A 19,812-nucleotide genomic window follows, 5' to 3' on the forward strand; every position below is an offset into this window, starting at 1 on the left:
ATACTGACCCCTGTGACTCCGTACTAGTAACAGTGACTCCTCCTATACTGACCCCTGTGACTCCGTACTAGTAACAGTGACCCCTCCTATACTGACCCCTGTGACTCCTTACTAGCAACAGTGACTCCTCCTATACTGACCCTTGTGACTCCGTACTAGTAACAGTGACCCCTCCTATATTGACCCCTGTGACTCTGTACTAGTAACAGTGACCCCTTTTATACTGACCCCTGTGACTCCGTACTAGTAACAGTGACCCCTCCTATACTGACCCCTGTGACTCCATACTAGTGACAGTGACCCCTCCTATACTGACTCCTGTGACTCCTTACTAGCAACAGTGACTCCTCCTATACTGACCCCTGTGACTCTGTACTAGTAACAGTGACCCCTCCTATACTGACCCCTGTGACTCCGTACTAGTAACAGTGACCCCTCCTATACTGACCCCTGTGACTCTGTACTAGTAACAGTGACCCCTTTTATACTGACCCCTGTGACTCCGTACTAGTAACAGTGACCCCTCCTATACTAACCCCTGTGATATTCCGCCAGTCATGGTGACCCAGTAATAAGCAGCCATTCCTGGCAATGTTCCCTTTTGTAGAGTCAGGAGGAGACTGGTAGACATGTCATTACTGTAATGGCCAGACGCCTCCTCCATACGACTGTGTGGTGCTGGGGGGTAGCCATAGTAGTCAGGGGTGGCAGTATGGCCTCTGAAATCATCTGATCATGTGCCCCATATTTGTTACTACAACCTGTGCCGATCTCCGCTTCCTCCTCCTTATAATGGCCGTCCTCCCTGCTGTCCGTCTCCTCCTCATCTATAACTTCAACTTTAATATCAAGCAGATCTTCATCCTGAATGGCAGAGAGAGAAGAACAACTTTGGTTTCATGAATGGTGGCAGAAGATCCTCATCATGTTGTCTCCATGGACATTACCTGATGATCCCGAGGTAGACTGAGATCTTCTGGAGAGTCCTGGGCACACAGAGGACTCGGACATCTCCCTGGTGGACTCTGCTCACGGGATCCATCTGTAGGACACACAAAGGGACTCAATGCAATGGGGGGGATTCATCGGAGAACTGGAGCAGAGGAGCGACACTGATGGTGGGGCTTTACTGGCGCCAAATGTGAACCCTAAGCCCCGATCTGCTCCTCACCCACCACATTATCTGAATGGGGGCAGGGCAGGAAGACCAATAGATTGCGTATAACTCATTTCTCATCATAAATCTCTTTTCCTTCTCCAATCTAGAATGACAATGTGCTAGCCCTAATAATTGTGATCCATTGTGTATATGATACAGATAATGGGGGGGGGGGAAGGGACTAGGGGCCCCTCCATACTGCCCCCTACCACCACCTCTTACCTGGTGATGTGAGGGGCCGCTGGTCGTCCATTGTGATGTTCTGATACACATCCTCATCATCCTCTCCAGACAGCAGATCAATCATCTTATTTATTAGTGCTAGGACTTCCTGCATTGTGCTCTTATCAGGTATCAGTGAGTGAGGTGAAGGCTCCATGATGGGGCTCGGGCTCCTGCTCCATCCTCCTGACTCATGGGGGGGGCGGCTGCTGGGGGTCACATACTTATCAGATGTCTTCTTCACTACTGTGTAGTCCTGAGTATGGAGAGACCCTGATAAATATCACTATAGACATTCCCACAATCCCTCACCTCTCCGCTCCTGTGTTATTACTAGAGAGAAGAGTCAGCTCATGGGACAGATTTCCCACAATCCCTCACCTCTCCGCTCAGCAGGTAGATGATCTCCAGGCTCAGGGTTATTAATCTCCCAGTCATGTGACTCTGGTCCTTGTCCATTCTCAGTCATGTGATCTAAAATGTATCAATGAATTTGTCAAAGAACAAGATCTGTCCCCAGGTGCGTTGTTTTACTCTCCGTGTCTGTCCTTAAGTGTCCGTTACAAAAGATGTCCGACTTTTCAAGCAGACAGAAAAACCTGCCGTAGGTTTTTCTGTCTGCTTGAAAAGTCAGACATCTTTGGGAACGGACACTTAAGGACAGACATGGAGTGTAAAACAACGCACCCAATCTCCATTTACAGTCCTATGAAAAAGTTTGGGCACCCCTATTAATCTTAATCATTTTTAGTTCTAAATATTTTGGTGTTTGCAGCAGCCATTTCAGTTTGATATATCTAATAACTGATGGACACAGTAATATTTCAGGATTGAAATGAGGTTTATTGTACTAACACAAAATGCGCAATATGCATTAAACCAAAATTTCACCGGTGCAAAAGTATGGGCACCTCAACAGAACAGTGCCAGTAATATTTAGTAGATCCTCCTTTTGCAAAGATAACAGCCTCTAGTCGCTTCCTGTAGCTTTTAATCAGTTCCTGGATCCTGGATGAAGGGATTTTGGACAAACAATTCAAGTTCAGTTAAGTTAGATGGTCGCCGAGCATGGACAGCCCGCTTCCAATCATCCCACAGATGTTCAATGATATTCAGGTCTGGGGACTGGGATGGCCATTCCAGAACATTGTCATTGTTCCTCTGCATGAATGCCTGAGGATTTGGAGCGGTGTTTTGGATCATTGTCTTGCTGAAATATCCATTCCCGGCGTAACTTCAACTTCGTCACTGATTCTTGAACATTATTCTCAAGAATCTGCTGATACTGAGTGGAATCCATGCGACCCTCAACTTTAATAAGATTCCCGGTGCCGGCATTGGCCACACAGCCCCAAAGCATGATGGAACCTCCACCAAATCTTACAGTGGGTAGCATGTGTTTTTCTTGGAATGCTGTTTCTTTTTGGACGCCATGCATAACGCCTTTTTTTTATAACCAAACAACTCAATCTTTGTTTCCAAAATGAAGCTGCCTTGTCCAAATGTGCTTTTTCATACCTCAGGCAACTCTATTTGTGGCGTACGTGCAGAAACGGCTTCTTTCTCATCACTCTCCCATACAGCTTCTATTTGTACAAAGTGCGCTGTATAGTTGACCGATGCACAGTGACACCATCTGCAGCAAGATGATGCTGCAGCTCTTTGGAGGTGGTCTGTGGATTGTCCTTGACTGTTCTCACCATTCTTCTTCTCTGCCTTTCTGATATTTTTCTTGGCCTGCCACTTCTGGGCTTAACAAGAACTGTCCCTGTGGTCTTCCATTTCCTTACTATGTTCCTCACAGTGGAAACTGACAGGTTAAATCTCTGAGACAACGTTTTGTATCCTTCCCCTGAACAACTATGTTGAACAATCTTTGTTTTCAGATCATTTGAGAGCGGGCTGTCCATGCTCGGCGACCATCAAACTTAACTGAACTTGAATTGTTTTGTAGAAAGAAATGGTCCAAAATACCTTCATCCAGGATCCAGGAACTGATTAAAAGCTACAGGAAGCGACTAGAGGCTGTTATCTTTGCAAAAGGAGGATGTACTAAATATTAATGTCACTTTTCTGTTGAGGTGCCCATACTTTTGCACCGGTCAAATTTTGGTTTAATGCATATTGCGCATTTTCTGTTAGTACAATAAACCTCATTTCTATCCTGAAATAATACTGTGTCCATCAGTTATTAGATATATCAAACTGAAATGGCTGCTGCAAACACCAAAATATTTAGAACTAAAAATGATTAAGATTAATAGGGGTGCCCAAACTTTTTCATAGGACTGTATATCAATGCAAAATGTCATGGACGCAGCGAGTGCCCGATGCTAATGTCTGCGCAAGATTTTGAACAGACATTAGCAGTGGACACCGACGGTAGTGTGAACGCCCCCTAATCAGGAAAGAAGGACACTATATATATATATATATATATATATATATATATATATATATATATATATATACAGTCCTATGAAAAAGTTTGGGCACCCCTATTAATCTTAATCATTTTTAGTTCTAAATATTTTGGTGTTTGCAGCAGCCATTTCAGTCTGATATATCTAATAACTGATGGACACAGTAATATTTCAGGATTGTAATGAGGTTTATTGTACTAACAGAAAATGCGCAATATGCATTAAACCAAAATTTGACCGGTGCAAAAATATGGGCACCTCAACAGAAAAGTGACATTAATATTTAGTACATCCTCCTTTTGCAAAGATAACAGCCTCTAGTCGCTTCCTGTAGCTTTTAATCAGTTCCTGGATCCTGGATAAAGGTATTTTGGACAAACAATTCAAGTTCAGTTAAGTTTGATGGTCGCCGAGCATGGACAGCCCGCTCTCAAATGATCTGAAAACAAAGATTGTTCAACATAGTTGTTCAGGGGAAGGATACAAAACGTTGTCTCAGAGATTTAACCTGTCAGTTTCCACTGTGAGGAACATAGTAAGGAAATGGAAGACCACAGGGACAGTTCTTGTTAAGCCCAGAAGTGGCAGGCCAAGAAAAATATCAGAAAGGCAGAGAAGAAGAATGGTGAGAACAGTCAAGGACAATCCACAGACCACCTCCAAAGAGCTGCAGCATCATCTTGCTGCAGATGGTGTCACTGTGCATCGGTCAACTATACAGCGCACTTTGCACAAGGAGAAGCTGTATGGGAGAGTGATGAGAAAGAAGCTGTTTCTGCACGTACGCCACAAATAGAGTTGCCTGAGGTATGAAAAAGCACATTTGGACAAGGCAGCTTCATTTTGGAAACAAAAATTGAGTTGTTTGGTTATAAAAAAAGGCGTTATGCATGGCGTCCAAAAAGAAACAGCATTCCAAGAAAAACACATGCTACCCACTGTAAAATTTGGTGGAGGTTCCATCTTTCTTTGGGGCTGTGTGGCCAATGCCGGCATCGGGAATCTTGTTAAAGTTGAGGGTCGCATGGATTCCACTCAGTATCAGCAGATTCTTGAGAATAATATTCAAGAATCAGTGACGAAGTTGAAGTTACGCCGGGGATGGATATTTCAGCAAGACAATGATCCAAAACACCGCTCCAAATCCTCAGGCATTCATGCAGAGGAACAATTACAATGTTCTGGAATGGCCATCCCAGTCCCCAGACCTGAATATCATTGACCATCTGTGGGATGATTTGAAGCGGGCTGTCCATGCTCGGCCACCATCTAACTTAACTGAACTTGAATTGTTTGTCCAACATACCTTTATCCAGGATCCAGGAACTGATTAAAAGCTACAGGAAGCGACTAGAGGCTGTTATCTTTACAAAAGGAGGATCTACTAAATATTAATGTCACTTTTCTGTTGAGGTGCCCATACTTTTGCACCGGTCAAATTTTGGTTTAATGCATATTGCACATTTTCTGTTAGTACAATAAACCTCATTTCAATCCTGAAATATTACTGTGTCCATCAGTTATTAGATATATCAAACTGAAATGGCTGTTGCAAATACCAAAATATTTAGAACTAAAAATGATTAAGATTAATAGGGGTGCCCAAACTTTTTCATAGGACTGTATATATATATATATATATATATATATATATATATATATATATATATATATATATATATATCAGCTGTTACCTCCTCACTCACTTTCCTCCCCGTGCTCTCCACTTCCTGGTTGTGCGTTCCAAGCCTCCTTCTGAGTACATTCCTCTCACGTGATGTCATTCTGATGATTTGATTGGTCTCCTCCCTCCGGCTCTTACAGCTCACTGTCACATCCAACTAACACAGGAACATTCCCATGTGGACAGAAGAGGTGCAAAACCTGCCCGCACATACTGACCCCTGACAGGACAGAGATACCAAACTCTAACAGGGAATATAAGACCCCAGGTACGTTCACCTGTAACACCGCATGTAGTGTATGTAATAATGTGCACCAAGTGTCCCACTGATAATCTGTATGATGGAGAGACCGGACAGCAGCTCAGAATGCGGAGGAACTCACATCGCCATACAATGAGAGAACGAAGACTGGACCTTCCCATATCAGAACATTTCTGCAATGAGGATCAGAATATCACCGATTACATGAGAATGTCGGTTTTAAGAGGGAATTTTAAATTAAGGAAAGAGCGACGGATTTATGAGTATAAACTTATGACCCGGCTTCACATACTGGAGAAGGGTTAAATCTGTCACATGGATTTATGGCATCTTACAGAAATCACTGACCTGAGAACTGATAAGAACCTGTAAGTGTTTACACTGTTGACCATCATCTCCTCCTCACTCTGCTCCGCTCAGTCGGCCTCAATGACACTGCGCTCTCCTGGTTCTCCTCTTATCTCTCAGACCGCACTTTCAGTGTATCATTCGCGGGCTCTGTTTCTTCCCCTCTTTCCCTTGCTGTTGGGGTTCCTCAGGGCTCGGTCCTAGGCCCCCTGCTCTTCTCTCTCTACACAGCCCCCATTGGACAAACCATCGCCAGATTTGGCTCCAGGTACCATCTTTATGCTGATGACACCCAATTATACACATCTTCCCGTGACATCATCCCTGCACTCATACAGAACACCAGTGACTGTCTCTCTGCTGTCTCTAATATCATGTCCTCGCTCTATCTGACACTAAATCTCTCTAAGACTGAACTACTACTGTTTCCACCATCTAATAGATCTGTCCCTGATATATCCATTGCAGTCTCAGGCCTTACTATAACTCCTAGGCAGTAGGCCCGCTGCCTCGGGGTCATGTGTGACGCAGACCTTTCCTTCACCCCTCATATTGAATCACTCGCACGTTCATGTCACCTCCACCTCAAAAACATCTCCAGAATACACCCTTTCCTTACCAGAGATACACTAAAGACACTTATTGTCTCTCTGATTCATTCTCGCCTTGACTACTGTAACTCCTTACTAATCGGTCTCACTAAACTCTCCCCTCTACAATCTATTCTGAATGCAGCGGCCAGGCTCATCTATCAGGCTAGACGCTACAGCGAGGCCTCCGGTCTGTGCCGGTCACTACAGCGAGGCCTCGGGTCTGTGCCAGTCACTACAGCGAGGCCTCCGGTCTGTGCCGGTCACTACAGCGAGGCCTCCGGTCTGTGCCGGTCACTACAGCGAGGCCTCCGGTCTGTGCCGGTCGCTACAGCGAGGCCTCGGGTCTGTGCCGGTCGCTACAGCGAGGCCTCGGGTCTGTGCCGGTCACTACGGCGAGTCCTCCGGTCTGTGCCGGTCGCTACAGCGAGGCCTCGGGTCTGTGCCGGTCGCTACAGCGAGGCCTCCGGTCTGTGCCGGTCACTACAGCGAGACCTCGGGTCTGTGCCGGTCACTACAGCGAGGCCTCGGGTCTGTGCCAGTCACTACAGCGAGGCCTCGGGTCTGTGCCGGTCACTACAGCGAGGCCTCCGGTCTGTGCCGGTTCCTACAGCGAGGCCTCGGGTCTGTGCTGGTCACTACAGCGAGGCCTCCGGTCTGTGCCGGTCACTACAGCGAGGCCTCCGGTCTGTGCCGGTCACTACAGCGAGGCCTCCGGTCTGTGCCGGTCACTACAGCGAGGCCTCCGGTCTGTGCCGGTCACTACAGCGAGGCCTCCGGTCTGTGCCGGTCACTACAGCGCGGCCTCCAGTCTGTGCCAGTCACTACAGCGAGGCCTCGGGTCTGTGCCGGTCACTACAGCGAGGCCTCGGGTCTGTGCCGGTCACTACAGCGAGGCCTCGGGTCTGTGCCGGTCACTACAGCGAGGCCTCCGGTCTGTGCCGGACACTACAGCGAGGCCTCCGGTCTGTGCCGGTCACTACAGCGAGGCCTCCGGTCTGTGCCGGTCACTACAGCGAGGCCTCTGGTCTGTGCCGGTCACTACAGCGAGGCCTCCAGTCTGTGCCGGTCACTACAGCGAGGCCTCCAGTCTGTGCCGGTCACTACAGCGATGCCTCCGGTCTGTGCCGGTCACTACAGCGAGGCCTCCGGTCTGTGCCGGTCACTACAGCGAGGCCTCCGGTCTGTGCCAGTCGTTACATTGGCTGCCTATTCATTATAGAATAAAATATAAAGTTCTCCCCCTCCCCCACAAGGCTCTCCATAATGCCGCACCTCCATACATCTCCGTCTACCGCCCAACCCCCGCTCTCCGCTCACTCAATGACCTAACACTTCCATCCTCTATTATCAGAACCTCCCCCGCTCGTATACAAGACTTCTCCCGAGCTGCACCACTTCTCTGGAATGCTCTACCCCGGACAATCAGATTAACTCCCAATTTCTACAATTTCAAACACAAACTAAAGACGCATCTTATCAGACCGGCCGATCACAATGTCTAACGTAAACCCTTCACCCTCCTCTGTCCCCGCCCCCACATTACCCCACATGATATGAGGCCATCTCAGGGTAACTTTATAGGTCCGAGCTCCATCCACATGTTACAGGACACGACTGGTGACGGCTCATAAAGTCTTATGTTTGTGTAATGACAGTCACCTCTATTACAAAAGTGTCTGACCCCTGTATAAGCAATGCCGCCCCTGCTACCTCTTGTGTCACCCCCTCTACCTCATAGATTGTAAGCTCTGGTGAGCAGGGCCCTCAGTCCCATTGTGTGAAATGACTTTCTTTGTAATGTATCTGTCTGTATCTGAACCCTACAAATTGTACAGCGCTGAGGACTATGTTGGCGCTATAGAAATAAAATGTATTATTATTATTAACCCTCTCCCCTTCCTCTTAGAATTCTCTCCCTATGTGTCCTTTGTGTACTGTATATAAATCTGCTCCTTCAGAAATGGTTTTAAATTTACTTGAGAAAGGAGCCAAGAGATCCGAACCGTTGTAATCTGTCATCATTATTAGTCAGCCATTAAAAAGGGATCAACTACTGAAGACTCACAAGATTTTTATATATTTCCTACCCACTGGCTAACACGGTACGAGAACAGACATTTTCCTTATACTTAGAACTACAACATCATGGCCGCTGCCGCTATTTTAAAGATAATAGATTATAATCCTTGGGACGACAAAAAAATGGCGGCAATGTGCAGGGAGACTGACGTCACGGGCGCCTAATTAATATTCATAAACACGCCCCCCCCCCTCCTGTACAAGCTGTGTCGCAGCTCCCACCTCAGCCAGCAGAGGGCGGTGATGACTCCTTACTCGGCTCAGAAACTCTGGCAATGTATCCTGGGACTTGTAGTCTAAGCCGAGGCGGCAACAGAGAGGAGAAAGGACTACAAGTCCCAGAAGGGGGAGCAGACAGTGGGCTGTACCAACTGGATAATGTAACAGGGGAGCAGCTACTGAGGGAGGAATCATAAGGAGGCTCGAAACGCATGAATAGGAAGTAGTGAGAACAGGTACAGTATGTGATATATATATATACAGGGGGAGCAGACTGTAGTGTAATATATATATATATACAGGGGGAGCAGACTGTAGTGTAATATAGATATACAGGAGGAGCAGACTGTAGTGTAATATATATATATATATATATATATATATATATATATATATACAGAAGGAGCAGACTGTAGTGTAATCCTACTAATAATGTTTGCATGTTTGTGAGTTTGGATGTTTGTTCCTCAATCACGCTAAAACGCCTGGACGGATTTGCGTGCAATTTTCCACAAACATAGTTTTCCCTTAGGATTGAGTCACAGGCTACTTTTGGTGCCACTAAACAACATGGCTTCCTAGCAGGAGACTCACAAAAGCAGGACTCCTAGCCCCAGCTATAGATACACACACACTGCCTGGCATTTCCTGCCTCAACCTGCCTGCACACTCCTTACTGTCACCTCAGGAGTCGCCCTCACTCTACTCACTCACATTTACATATAGCTTTCCACTATATAACACATCACATTGTCTGTATCACTACATACACAATACAACACATCACATTGTCTGTATCACTACAAACACAATATAACACATCACATTGTCTGTATCACTACAAACACAATATTACACATCACATTGTCTGTATCACTACATACACAATATAACACATCACATTGTCTGTATTACTACATACACAATATAACACATCACATTGTCTGTATTACTACATACACAATATAACACATCACATTGTCTGTATCACAACATACACAATATAACACATCACATTGTCTGTATTACTACATACACAATATAACACATCACATTGTATTACTACATACACAATATAACACATCACACTGTCTGTATCACTACATACACAATACAACACATCACATCGTCTGTATCACTACATACACAATATAACACATCACATTGTCTGTATCACTACATACACAATATAACACATCACATTGTCTGTATCACTACATACACAATATAACACATCACATTGTCTGTATTACTACATACACAATATAACACATCACATTGTCTGTATCACTACATACACAATACAACACATAACATCGTCTGTATTACTACATAAACAATATTACACATCACATTGTCTGTATCACTACATACACAATATAACACATCACATTGTATCACTACATACACAATATACCACATCACATTGTCTGTATTACTACATACACAATATAACACATCACATTGTCTGTATTACTACATACACAATATAACACATCACATTGTATCACTACATACACAATATAACACATCACATTGTCTGTATCACTACATACACAATATAACACATCACATTGTATCACTACATACACAGTATAACACATCACATTGTCTGTATTACTACATACACAATATAACACATCACATTGTCTGTATCACTACATACACAATATAACACATCACATTGTCTGGATCACTACATACACAATGTGATATGTTATATTGTGTATGTAGTGATACAGTGTGATGTGTTATATTGTGTATGTAGTAATACAGACAGTGTGATCTGTTATATTGTGTATGTAGTGATACAGACAATGTGATGTGTTGTATTGTGTATGTATAGTGGAAAGCTATATGTAAATGTGAGTGAGTAGAGTGACGGCGACTCCTGAGGTGACAGTAAGGAGTGTGCAGGCAGGTTGAGGCAGGAAATGCCAGGCAGTGTGTGTGAGTCTATAGCTGGGGCTAGGAGTCCTGCATTTGTGAGTCTCCTGCTAGGAAGCCATGTTGTTTAGTGGCACCAAAAGTAGCCTGTGACTCAATCCTAAGGGAAAACTATGTTTGTGGAAAATCCGTCCAGGCGTTTTAGCGTGATTGAGGAACAAACATCCAAACACACAAACTTTCACATTTATAATATTAGTAGGATATATATATATACTAGCTGGTACCCGCGACTTCGTCTGTGGTGATTGTAGCAGTGGGTATATACAGGTGCGGGTAAGGTTTTCGTACTGTGTATAAGGTATGGGATATGAAATGTAAGTTTGTATCTTGTTTTTGCTTAAATTCAGAGAATCCGTGAGACTTTTGTGTTGCAGTTACTTTGTATTTGAGCTGCTATATATACGGTGTTGTGAGAAACTTTACATAGTGACTTTGGGACAGAAGTATTTGAAGTTAACCCTTTCCCGCCGATGGCATTTTTTGATTTTCGTTTTTGACTCCCCTCCTTCTAAACCCCATAACCTTTTTTATTTCTCCACTCCCAGAGCCATATGAGGTCTTAATGTTTCTGGGACAAATTTTTCTTCATGATGCCACCATTATTTATTCTATATAATGTACTGGGAAGCAGGGAAAAAATTCAGAATGGGGTGGATTTGAAGAAAAAATGCATTTCTGCGACTTTCTTACGGGCTTTGGTTTTACGGCGTTCACTGTGCAACCAAATTGACATGTCCCCTGTATTCTGTGTTTCGTTACGATTCCGGGGATACCAAATTTATATGGTTTTATTTACATTTTGACCCCTTTAAAAAATCCAAAACTATGTTAAAAAATTTTTTTTTTTGAAAAGTCGCCATATTCCGACAGTCGTAACTTTTTTATACGTGCGTGTACGGGGATGCATAGGGTGTCTTTTTTGCGGGACCGGGTGTACTTTGTAGTTCTACCATTTTCGGGAAATGTTATTGCTTTGATCACTTTTTATTCAAATTTTTATCAGAATCAAAACAGTGAAAAAACGGCGGTTTGGCACTTTTGACCATTTTTCCCGCTACGGCGTTTACCGGACAGGAAAAATATTTGTATAGCTTTGTAGAGCGGGCGATTTCGGACGTGGGGATACCTAACATGTATGTGTTTCATAGTTTTTAACTACTTTTATATGTGTTCTAGGGAAAAGGGGGTGATTTGAATTTTTAATCCTTTTTATTTGTTTTTATTTTTTTTTTACTTTTTTTTAAAAAAATTTTTTTGCATTTATTAGACCGCCTAGGGGTATTGACATGGGTGGGCGGTGTCGCGGATTGTCAGAGCGGTGGGGGTCGGCAAACATGGCTGCTCCAGAGTGTTAAAGAGCGCCTCCTGGAGTATCGGTAAGGTGAGGGGCAAAGTGGTAAAGTATATGTATATGAGATTGTGTGGGGTTAGGGGCGAGGCTGTAGAGGGCAATAGGAATTTTGTGGCTTGCTATGGTCCAAAGTGTGTGAGATTGCAGAGATGGTGGTGTGAGTTTGGGTTTTGTGGGGGTCCTGGCACAAACGTATGTGCGCTATTGTGACGAAAAGTAGCCTATTGCGCAATCGGGTGTATTAACTATGTTTGTGGAAACTTTCAGCCAAATCGGTCGAGCGGGTTTTGCGTGATTGAGGAACAAACATCCGAACATCCAAATCTCACAAACCCACAAACTTTCACATTTATAATATTAATAGGATATATATATATATATATATATATATATATATATATATATATATACAGGAGATACACAGGAAGATGTGTATAATTGGGTGTCGTCAGCATAAAGATGGTACCTGAGACCAAATCTGGCGATGGTTTGTCCAATGGGGGCTGTGTAGAGAGAGAAGAGCAGGGGGCCGAGGACCGAGCCCTGAGGAACCCCAACAGCAAGGGAAAGAGGGGAAGAAACAGAGCCCACAAATGATAGACTGAAGGTGCGGTCTGAGAGATAAGAGGAGAACCAGGAGAGCGCAGTGTCCATGAGGCCGACTGAGCGGAGCATAGTGAGGAGGAGATGATGGTCAACAGTGTCAAAAGCTGCAGAGAGGTCCAGAAGAATAAGAAGAGAGAAGTCACCATTGGATTTAGCCATTAGGAGATCATTGGAGACTTTTGTGAGAGCCGTTTCAGTAGAGTGCAGAGCGCGGAAACCAGATTGTAAGGGGTCAAGCAGAGAGTTAGCGGATTAAACGAAATACAGGAGGAGCAGACTGTAGTGTAATATATATATATTATATAATATATATATATTACAGGAGGAGTAGACTGTATTAAAACCTTCCCGAACACCTGATTTATCTTCGTACCAAATTTGGTGAAGATTGGTCCAGTCATTTGGTGACACCTTAAGAACAGAAAAGAATGGCCCTCATCTTCAGTAGTCTCCAAGATGGCTGACTAAGCTAATCGGAGTCGTTGATCATCTGGTTGGCAATTTGTGGGAATTGCCTTGGATTCTGACACATACGATCTGGACAGTTTTTGTTCGCGCTCCATCAGAGAATATGTCAAGTCAGACTCTTTTTCGCACTCGGTGATACAGTAGGGTTTGGTGCTCAGGGGTTGGGACATCAGCTTTGCAAATATGGCAGAGACCGAAAAGAGGCGAGGGCTTCAAGATGAGGATAGTTCCTCTAACCAGTTATGGTCTCTAAATGGGTGATTGTAAGAATGAGAGATGAGGTCTTCTGTAGGTCAGGAGGGGATGAGGTCTTCTGTAGGTCAGGAGGGAATGAGGTCTTCTGTAGGTCAGGAGGGGATGAGGTCTTCTGTAGGTCAGGAGGGGATGAGGTCTTCTGTAGGTCAGGAGGGGATGAGGTCTTCTGTAGGTCAGGAGGGGATAAGGTCTTCTGTAGGTCAGGAGGGGATGAGGTCTTCTGTAGGTCAGGAGGGGATGAGGTCTTCTGTAGGTCAGGAGTTGATGAGGTCTTCTGTAGGTCAGGAGGGGATGAGGTCTTCTGTAGGTCACGAGGGGATGAGGTCTTCTGTAGGTCACGAGGGGATGAGGTCTTCTGTAGGTCAGGAGGGGATGAGGTCTTCTGTAGGTCAGGAGGGGATGAGGTCTTCTGTAGGTCACGAGGGGATGAGGTCTTCTGTAGGTCACGAGGGGATGAGGTCTTCTGTAGGTCACGAGGGGATGAGGTCTTCTGTAGGTCACGAGGGGATGAGGTCTTCATTGTTGTATGAATGAGTCGCATCTAGCTTGGTATGAGGCCCAAGGGCCATAGAGAGACATGTCATTCTTGTTGGCTGAAAGAGACAATAAGTTCCCTCCAGACTTGGGTCATACCATGAGAAATTTTGGATTTGTCCAGTTTGAGTTGAGGAGACCAGAGGTAGAGAAGGTGAGCCGGTCACCGGAGATATTTTGCGTGTATTGGCCGTGAATTGTTAATAGCTAGGTCAAGCCAACATGTTGTAGTCGTTATGAGGGTCCGGGAGTACAAAACCACCTTGTTCTTTTTGTCTTGAAAGTTTAATGTTAGGTAGGAGGGGCTTATTAAGAGGGTAAAGCCCATATCTTAATCCCCACGACTTTACGGTTGAAGCCCCACGTTGTGAAACGCAACGTTTTTTTATTGCAGATTTTGTAGGTGTTTTTCGTGCCAAAGTCAGGAGCGGCTTGAACAGGAAACCTTAAAAAAGGTCTTTGGCCTTTCCATTGTGGTCAATCCATTCTTGACTTTGGCCCAAAAAATTGCAGTAAAATCTAAAACAAAAGCTGCCAGGCCAAGTGGGCAAAGGACGCCTGGGATAGTCGTGGACGGATCGTAAATAGAACCACCGAGTCATCTGCGAATACATCGGGAACATGATGGAAGGTCGCCAAGGTCGATACTTTATTTTAATTGGTTGTTTATAAATTGTATTCTAACCGTTCTGTTCCTTGGTGTCTCGTACTATTGAGTATTATCACACGGAGCCGAATACAGAGCCGAACACGGAGCCGAATACACAGACGCCGCGGAATGTTCTATTGTGTGGATTAAAAACCAATGTGTATGATGGTACATTATTTTGTTTGTATTTATGGTACAGTCAAGCCGGAAGGAAGATTCCTGTATCCAACCAATGGAGAGGAATCACCTGACCAAGAGGATCCTAAACCTGGCCCTGGAGATCATCTACCTGCTGAGCGGAGAGGTGAGGGATTGTGGGAAATCTGTCCCATGTGCTGACTCTTATCTCTAGTAATAACACCGGAGCGGAGAGGTGAGGGATTGTGGGAATGTCTATAGTGATATTTATCAGGGTCTCTCCATACTCAGGACTACACAGTAGTGAAGAAGACATCTGATAAGTATGTGACCCCCAGCAGCCGCCCCCATGAGTCAGGAGGATGGAGCAGGAGCCGGAGCCCCATCATGGAGCCTTCACCTCACTCACTGATACCTGAGAGCAACAACGAGCAGAAGATCCTGGAGCTGACCAACAAGATGATCTGTCTGCTGAGCGGAGAGGTGAGCGCTGCTGGGAATGCTGGGACATTAGACACTAACACAAGGGATGATGTGTCTGGATGATGATGAGGACGGTATCATTGTGTTGTCAGGTTCCTATAAGGTGTCAGGATGTCACCGTCTATTTCTCCATGGAGGAGTGGGAGTATTTAGAAGGACACAAGGATCTGTACAAGGAGGTGATGATGGACGACCCCCAGACCCCCACATCACCAGGTAAGAGGAGAGATGGTAGAGAGCAGTATGGAGGGGCCCCTAGATCCCCCCATCATCTGACCCCCACATCACCAGGTAAGAGGAGTGATGGTAGAGAGCAGTATGGAGGGGCCCCTAGATCCCCCCCCCCATCATCTGACCATCACATATACTGTACATAATGTATTCAGTCACTGTGTGTGTCCTACAGATGGATCCAATAAGAGAAGTCCACCGGAGAGATGTCCCCGTCCTCTGTATACCCGGGACTGTCCAGGAGATGACTCTGAGCTCCAGGAGGATCAGGTAGGGGGAGTTGAGGTCTCAGGAGGTTTATGACCATTTTATTAAAACAAAGTTATTTAAGTTTTTTTATTCCTTCAGGTTGAAGATCTGATTCATATAAAGGTTGAAGTTACAGAGGAAGATGAGCTGGAGGTGGTGGCCAATGAATATAAGGAGGAGGAGGAAGATCTCAGCCCTGGTTAGTAAGGAGCGTTATATTAGAAGAGACCCATCATCCTCCTCACTATCCTTTTCTACATTTAAGTGAGGTCTGACACTCGGCACCCCCACTAGTCGTCTGATCTCAGAAGCAGGTGGTACCAGGACTATACAGTGTACGGGGCCAGACGCAGATACCTCTCTATGGTATCTATGTTTCGGTTTTGTCATTGAGCTGAATTAGTGCAGCCTTGCACGTCTGCTCCTGACTTACTTAACTGTATAGTTCTGGAGGCCACTGGGAGCAGCCGATCAGTTGGGGGGCCAAGTGTCAGACCTAGTAGGCTGCGGATAGATCCCTCATTCTTCTTTAGTTACTCTGGTTTGGCTATTATACCCCCCCCCCCAAGGCTCCCCCATGTTACTGGGCCCCTTGCACCATTCTGTGGGCCGTCCTTCTTCTGCTGCGGTTGCACCTCTGCTCTTGCAGCAACCCTTCTTCCGTGTCCTCCCTGATTCGTTTGCCGGGCTCCCCCCCCCCCTTTGTACCCCCAAACTGTGTCCTGCGTAGCATCCTCCCACGTGCTACTCAGGGTCCAAAATGCCTTACACGCGGGCTCATACACAGTCGGGCCACCATTCCTGCACCCTACAGTCCCCCCCGGGTTCCCCATGGTCATATACACCTTGCCCGAGGCACGATGGTTGGCTCGCCTGCCGCAGCGTGGCCATGTCTGTTTCTGAAGCAGATTGCAGAGTCGCTGCCACCGTCGACAGAGTCGTTGGGCCCCACAGAGCAGGCGGCATGGCTGCGGCGCTCCGGAGCCCCGAGTAGCCGCCATGTTAGCCGGGTCGCACAGCGGAGAGAGTCCCGCCCACAGACTGCCTTGGACGTATCGGGCCGCACCGCTTCTTCACCGGGCCGCCCAGAGCCTTCCGCGCACCAATGGGAGCGCCGCCGAAAGACCTGTGATAACGCCATCTCAGGTCCTGCAGCGGAAGCAGAATGGCGTTTCGCCGGTCGCGGCGGGGCTGTCGGGGAGTGCACGTCTCGTGAAGTGGCCTATGTTCCTTCCAGCTAAATATCTAGGTGTGTGGAAAATCTGAGCCAAATCCGTTCAGGCGTTTGGCTGTGATAGTGGAAGGAACATAATATTAGTAGGATTCCCTACCGTGCTGTAACATAGTAATGGAGGTATGAGAGCAGGAACGTATATAGCCAAGCCCTGGGGCCAGGGGCAGACCTGCAGAATTGGGAAACTGAGTGTGCAAAGGGTTTGGGATTTCCTTATCTGAGTCAAGCAGTAACTTTTTCGCTGTTGATTTTGCAGGTTTATTAAACCCCTCAGAGGCTTCGCCTTTTATTTCACCACCAGATTGTAAAACAGTCGTGGATTTTCCAGAAGGTTTTCCAGGACAACATTTTTTTCCTCCGGATATATCCTCCGTCCTTCCCAGTAGTGATCTCCTATTTGGTCCCTCGTACCGTGAGGATCCTTCTTTGGATAATTCATTTATTGTCCCCAGTGCAGATGGGAAATTCCACCCCTGTCCCGAGTGTGGCAGGTACTTCAAAAACAGAGCAAATCTTCTTCGACATCTGAGAATTCACACGGGGGAGAAGCCATTTCCGTGCTCGGAGTGTGGGAAATGTTTCACCCAGAAGAGCGGTTACGTCCAGCACATGAGAATTCACACGGGCGAGAAGCCATTTTCTTGCTCTGAATGCGGGAAACGTTTTAGACTGAAGTCTACTCTCGCCCAACATCAGAAGATTCACACGGGAGAGAAGCCGTTTTCATGTTTTGAGTGTGAAAAATGGTTTGTCCGAAAATCTGAACTTTTTCGACACGAGAGAACGTATCACGCAGGCAATAAACTGTTTCTGTGTACAAAGTGCGGGGAAGGCTTTGCTAAGAAATCCGAATTTATACAACATCAAAACGTCCACACAGGCGAGAAGTGTTTCTCGTGTTCTGAGTGCGACAAATGCTTTACGAGAAGATCTAACCTTGTGAAACATCAGAGAGTCCACACCGGGGAGAAGCCATTTTTGTGTTCCGAGTGTGGAAAAAGCTTTGCCAAAAAGTGTAAACTTGTTAAACACTTGAAAATTCACGGTGGGGAGAAACCGTTCTCCTGTTCTGAGTGCGGGAAATGCTTCATGTTAAAGTTTAACCTGGTGACGCATCAAAAAATTCACACCGGGGAAAAGCCGTTCCCTTGTCCCGAATGTGGCAAATGCTTCTCGCGGAAGGCCAACCTTGTGGAACATCAGAGAATCCACATGGGGGTGAAGAGATTCTCCTGCTCTGTCTGCGCAAAACGCTTTTCACATAAAACTGCTGTTGTCCAGCACGAGAGAAGCCACGTGGGAGAAAAACCATTTTCTTGCTCCGAGTGTGGGAAATGTTTTACACGGAAGGCAAGTTTGCTGGAACATCGGAGTATTCACACAGGAGAGAAGCCATTTTCATGCTCCATGTGTGGCAAACGGTTTTCGCACAAGTCGGTCCTTGTTCAGCACGAGCGTTCACACATGGGAGAGAAGCCATTTTCATGTTCCCAGTGTGGAAAGTGTTATACGCGCAAGGCTTACCTTCTCGATCATCAGAAAGCTTGCAAGTTTGTAAAGCCGTCTGTGTCCACGTGAAAAACTGCCATCTGTGTGGACGGAAGATATGAAATGGACTCATTTTGATTTTCAATTCAATGTCTTCTTCTCCGGACAATCTGGACTTCCAGAATCCAGTTCTCATCAAGGACAGACTGACATTCTGCAGGAAGTACGGGGATCTCAGAGGACTGGGGTGAAGGTATCTCCAGACGGTTTGGGACATCTGGAAGAATAGAACAGTGAGCGCTCCCATGAGTCCTGTGTCAGGCCAACAGTAAGATATCCGCACACCATTCATGTGTAGGGTCTCTCACAATTTTACTGATGAACACTGCCATGAATAATTGTTTCTAAGCATCATCCAAGTAGAACTTCTCCCAACCAACCAGGAGACATCTGATGATGAGCATTGCTTTTTCCAGCTTCATGGAGACCATGTCACAAGGTCACAGCGGTGATGAGAACTAAGATGTTCGCTGACAAAACATGGACATTCTGGGACAGTGGCCTAGAAAACGCTCAGACCTTAAAGGGATCCTATCAGTCAGACACAGTTTTTGTAGGTTCCCGCGTCGGAATAGCCTTAAGAAAGGCTATTCGTCTCCTACCTTTCGTCGTCTTCTCCACGCCGCCGTTCGCCTACAATCCCGGTTCTTGTCAGTATGTAAATGAATTCTATCGCAGCACTGGGGACGGGCTCCAGCGCTCAGACAGCACTAGGGGCGTCCCCAATGCTGCCAGAGACCTCTCCAGCACCGCCTCCATCTTCGTCAGCAGCGTCATGTTCAGCTTCTTCCGGCGATGGCTTGTAACTTCTAGGCCTTGGGCCTTGGGCAGCGGAGACTGCGCATGCCCACAGGCCACGAGAAAATGGTTACAATACTGTGCAAGCGGCCATTTTCTCGTGGCCTGTGGGCATGCACAGTCTGCTCTGCTCAAGGCCCGAGGCCTAGAAGTTACAAGTCATTGCCGGAAGAAGAGGCTGAGGATGACGCTGCTGAAGAAGAGGAGGCAGCTCTGGAGAGAGTTCTCTGGCAGCATTGGGGCAGCCCCCAGTGCTGTCTGAGCGCTGGGGCCTGCCCCCAGTGCTGCGAAATAACTCATTTACATATTGACAAGAACCAGGATTGTAG

At 46.1% G+C, this 19,812-nt stretch overlaps 2 protein-coding genes across 2 annotated transcripts; one reads left to right on the forward strand and one right to left on the reverse strand.

Annotated features, from left to right (window-relative positions):
• Positions 1-609: 609 nt before the first annotated feature.
• On the reverse strand, positions 610-1,857 carry LOC142219247 (uncharacterized). The gene is made up of 4 exons (XM_075288191.1): positions 1,763-1,857; positions 1,382-1,637; positions 948-1,042; positions 610-864 (listed from the first exon to the last, which is right to left on the reverse strand). The coding sequence occupies exons 1-4, from the start codon at positions 1,838-1,840 to the stop codon at positions 610-612; spliced, it is 684 nt and encodes a 227-aa protein (XP_075144292.1). The 5' UTR covers positions 1,841-1,857.
• A 7,267-nt stretch (positions 1,858-9,124) lies between these two features.
• LOC142219338 (uncharacterized) lies at positions 9,125-19,258 on the forward strand. Its single transcript, XM_075288316.1, has 7 exons — positions 9,125-9,225; positions 15,002-15,106; positions 15,232-15,423; positions 15,516-15,639; positions 15,830-15,924; positions 16,003-16,102; positions 17,394-19,258. The coding sequence occupies exons 2-7, from the start codon at positions 15,035-15,037 to the stop codon at positions 18,713-18,715; spliced, it is 1,905 nt and encodes a 634-aa protein (XP_075144417.1). The 5' UTR covers positions 9,125-9,225; positions 15,002-15,034; the 3' UTR covers positions 18,716-19,258.
• The last annotated feature ends 554 nt before the right edge of the window (positions 19,259-19,812 follow it).

Source organism: Leptodactylus fuscus, chromosome 10 (assembly GCF_031893055.1).
Source record: "Leptodactylus fuscus isolate aLepFus1 chromosome 10, aLepFus1.hap2, whole genome shotgun sequence".
Classification (NCBI taxonomy): Eukaryota; Metazoa; Chordata; class Amphibia; order Anura; family Leptodactylidae; genus Leptodactylus; species Leptodactylus fuscus.

Coding starts and splice junctions, on each gene's coding strand:
- LOC142219338 (XM_075288316.1), top strand. CDS start 15,035: ATGGAGAGGAATCACCTGACCAAGAGGATCCTAAACCTGGCCCTGGAG. Junction 15,640..15,829: donor CCAGACCCCCACATCACCAG/GTAAGAGGAGAG, acceptor TGTGTCCTACAG/ATGGATCCAATAAGAGAAGT. Junction 15,925..16,002: donor CTGAGCTCCAGGAGGATCAG/GTAGGGGGAGTT, acceptor TTATTCCTTCAG/GTTGAAGATCTGATTCATAT.
- LOC142219247 (XM_075288191.1), bottom strand. CDS start 1,840: ATGGACAAGGACCAGAGTCACATGACTGGGAGATTAATAACCCTGAGC. Junction 1,638..1,762: donor TCTACCTGCTGAGCGGAGAG/GTGAGGGATTGT, acceptor CTCCATACTCAG/GACTACACAGTAGTGAAGAA. Junction 865..947: donor GTCTACCTCGGGATCATCAG/GTAATGTCCATG, acceptor TCTGCCATTCAG/GATGAAGATCTGCTTGATAT.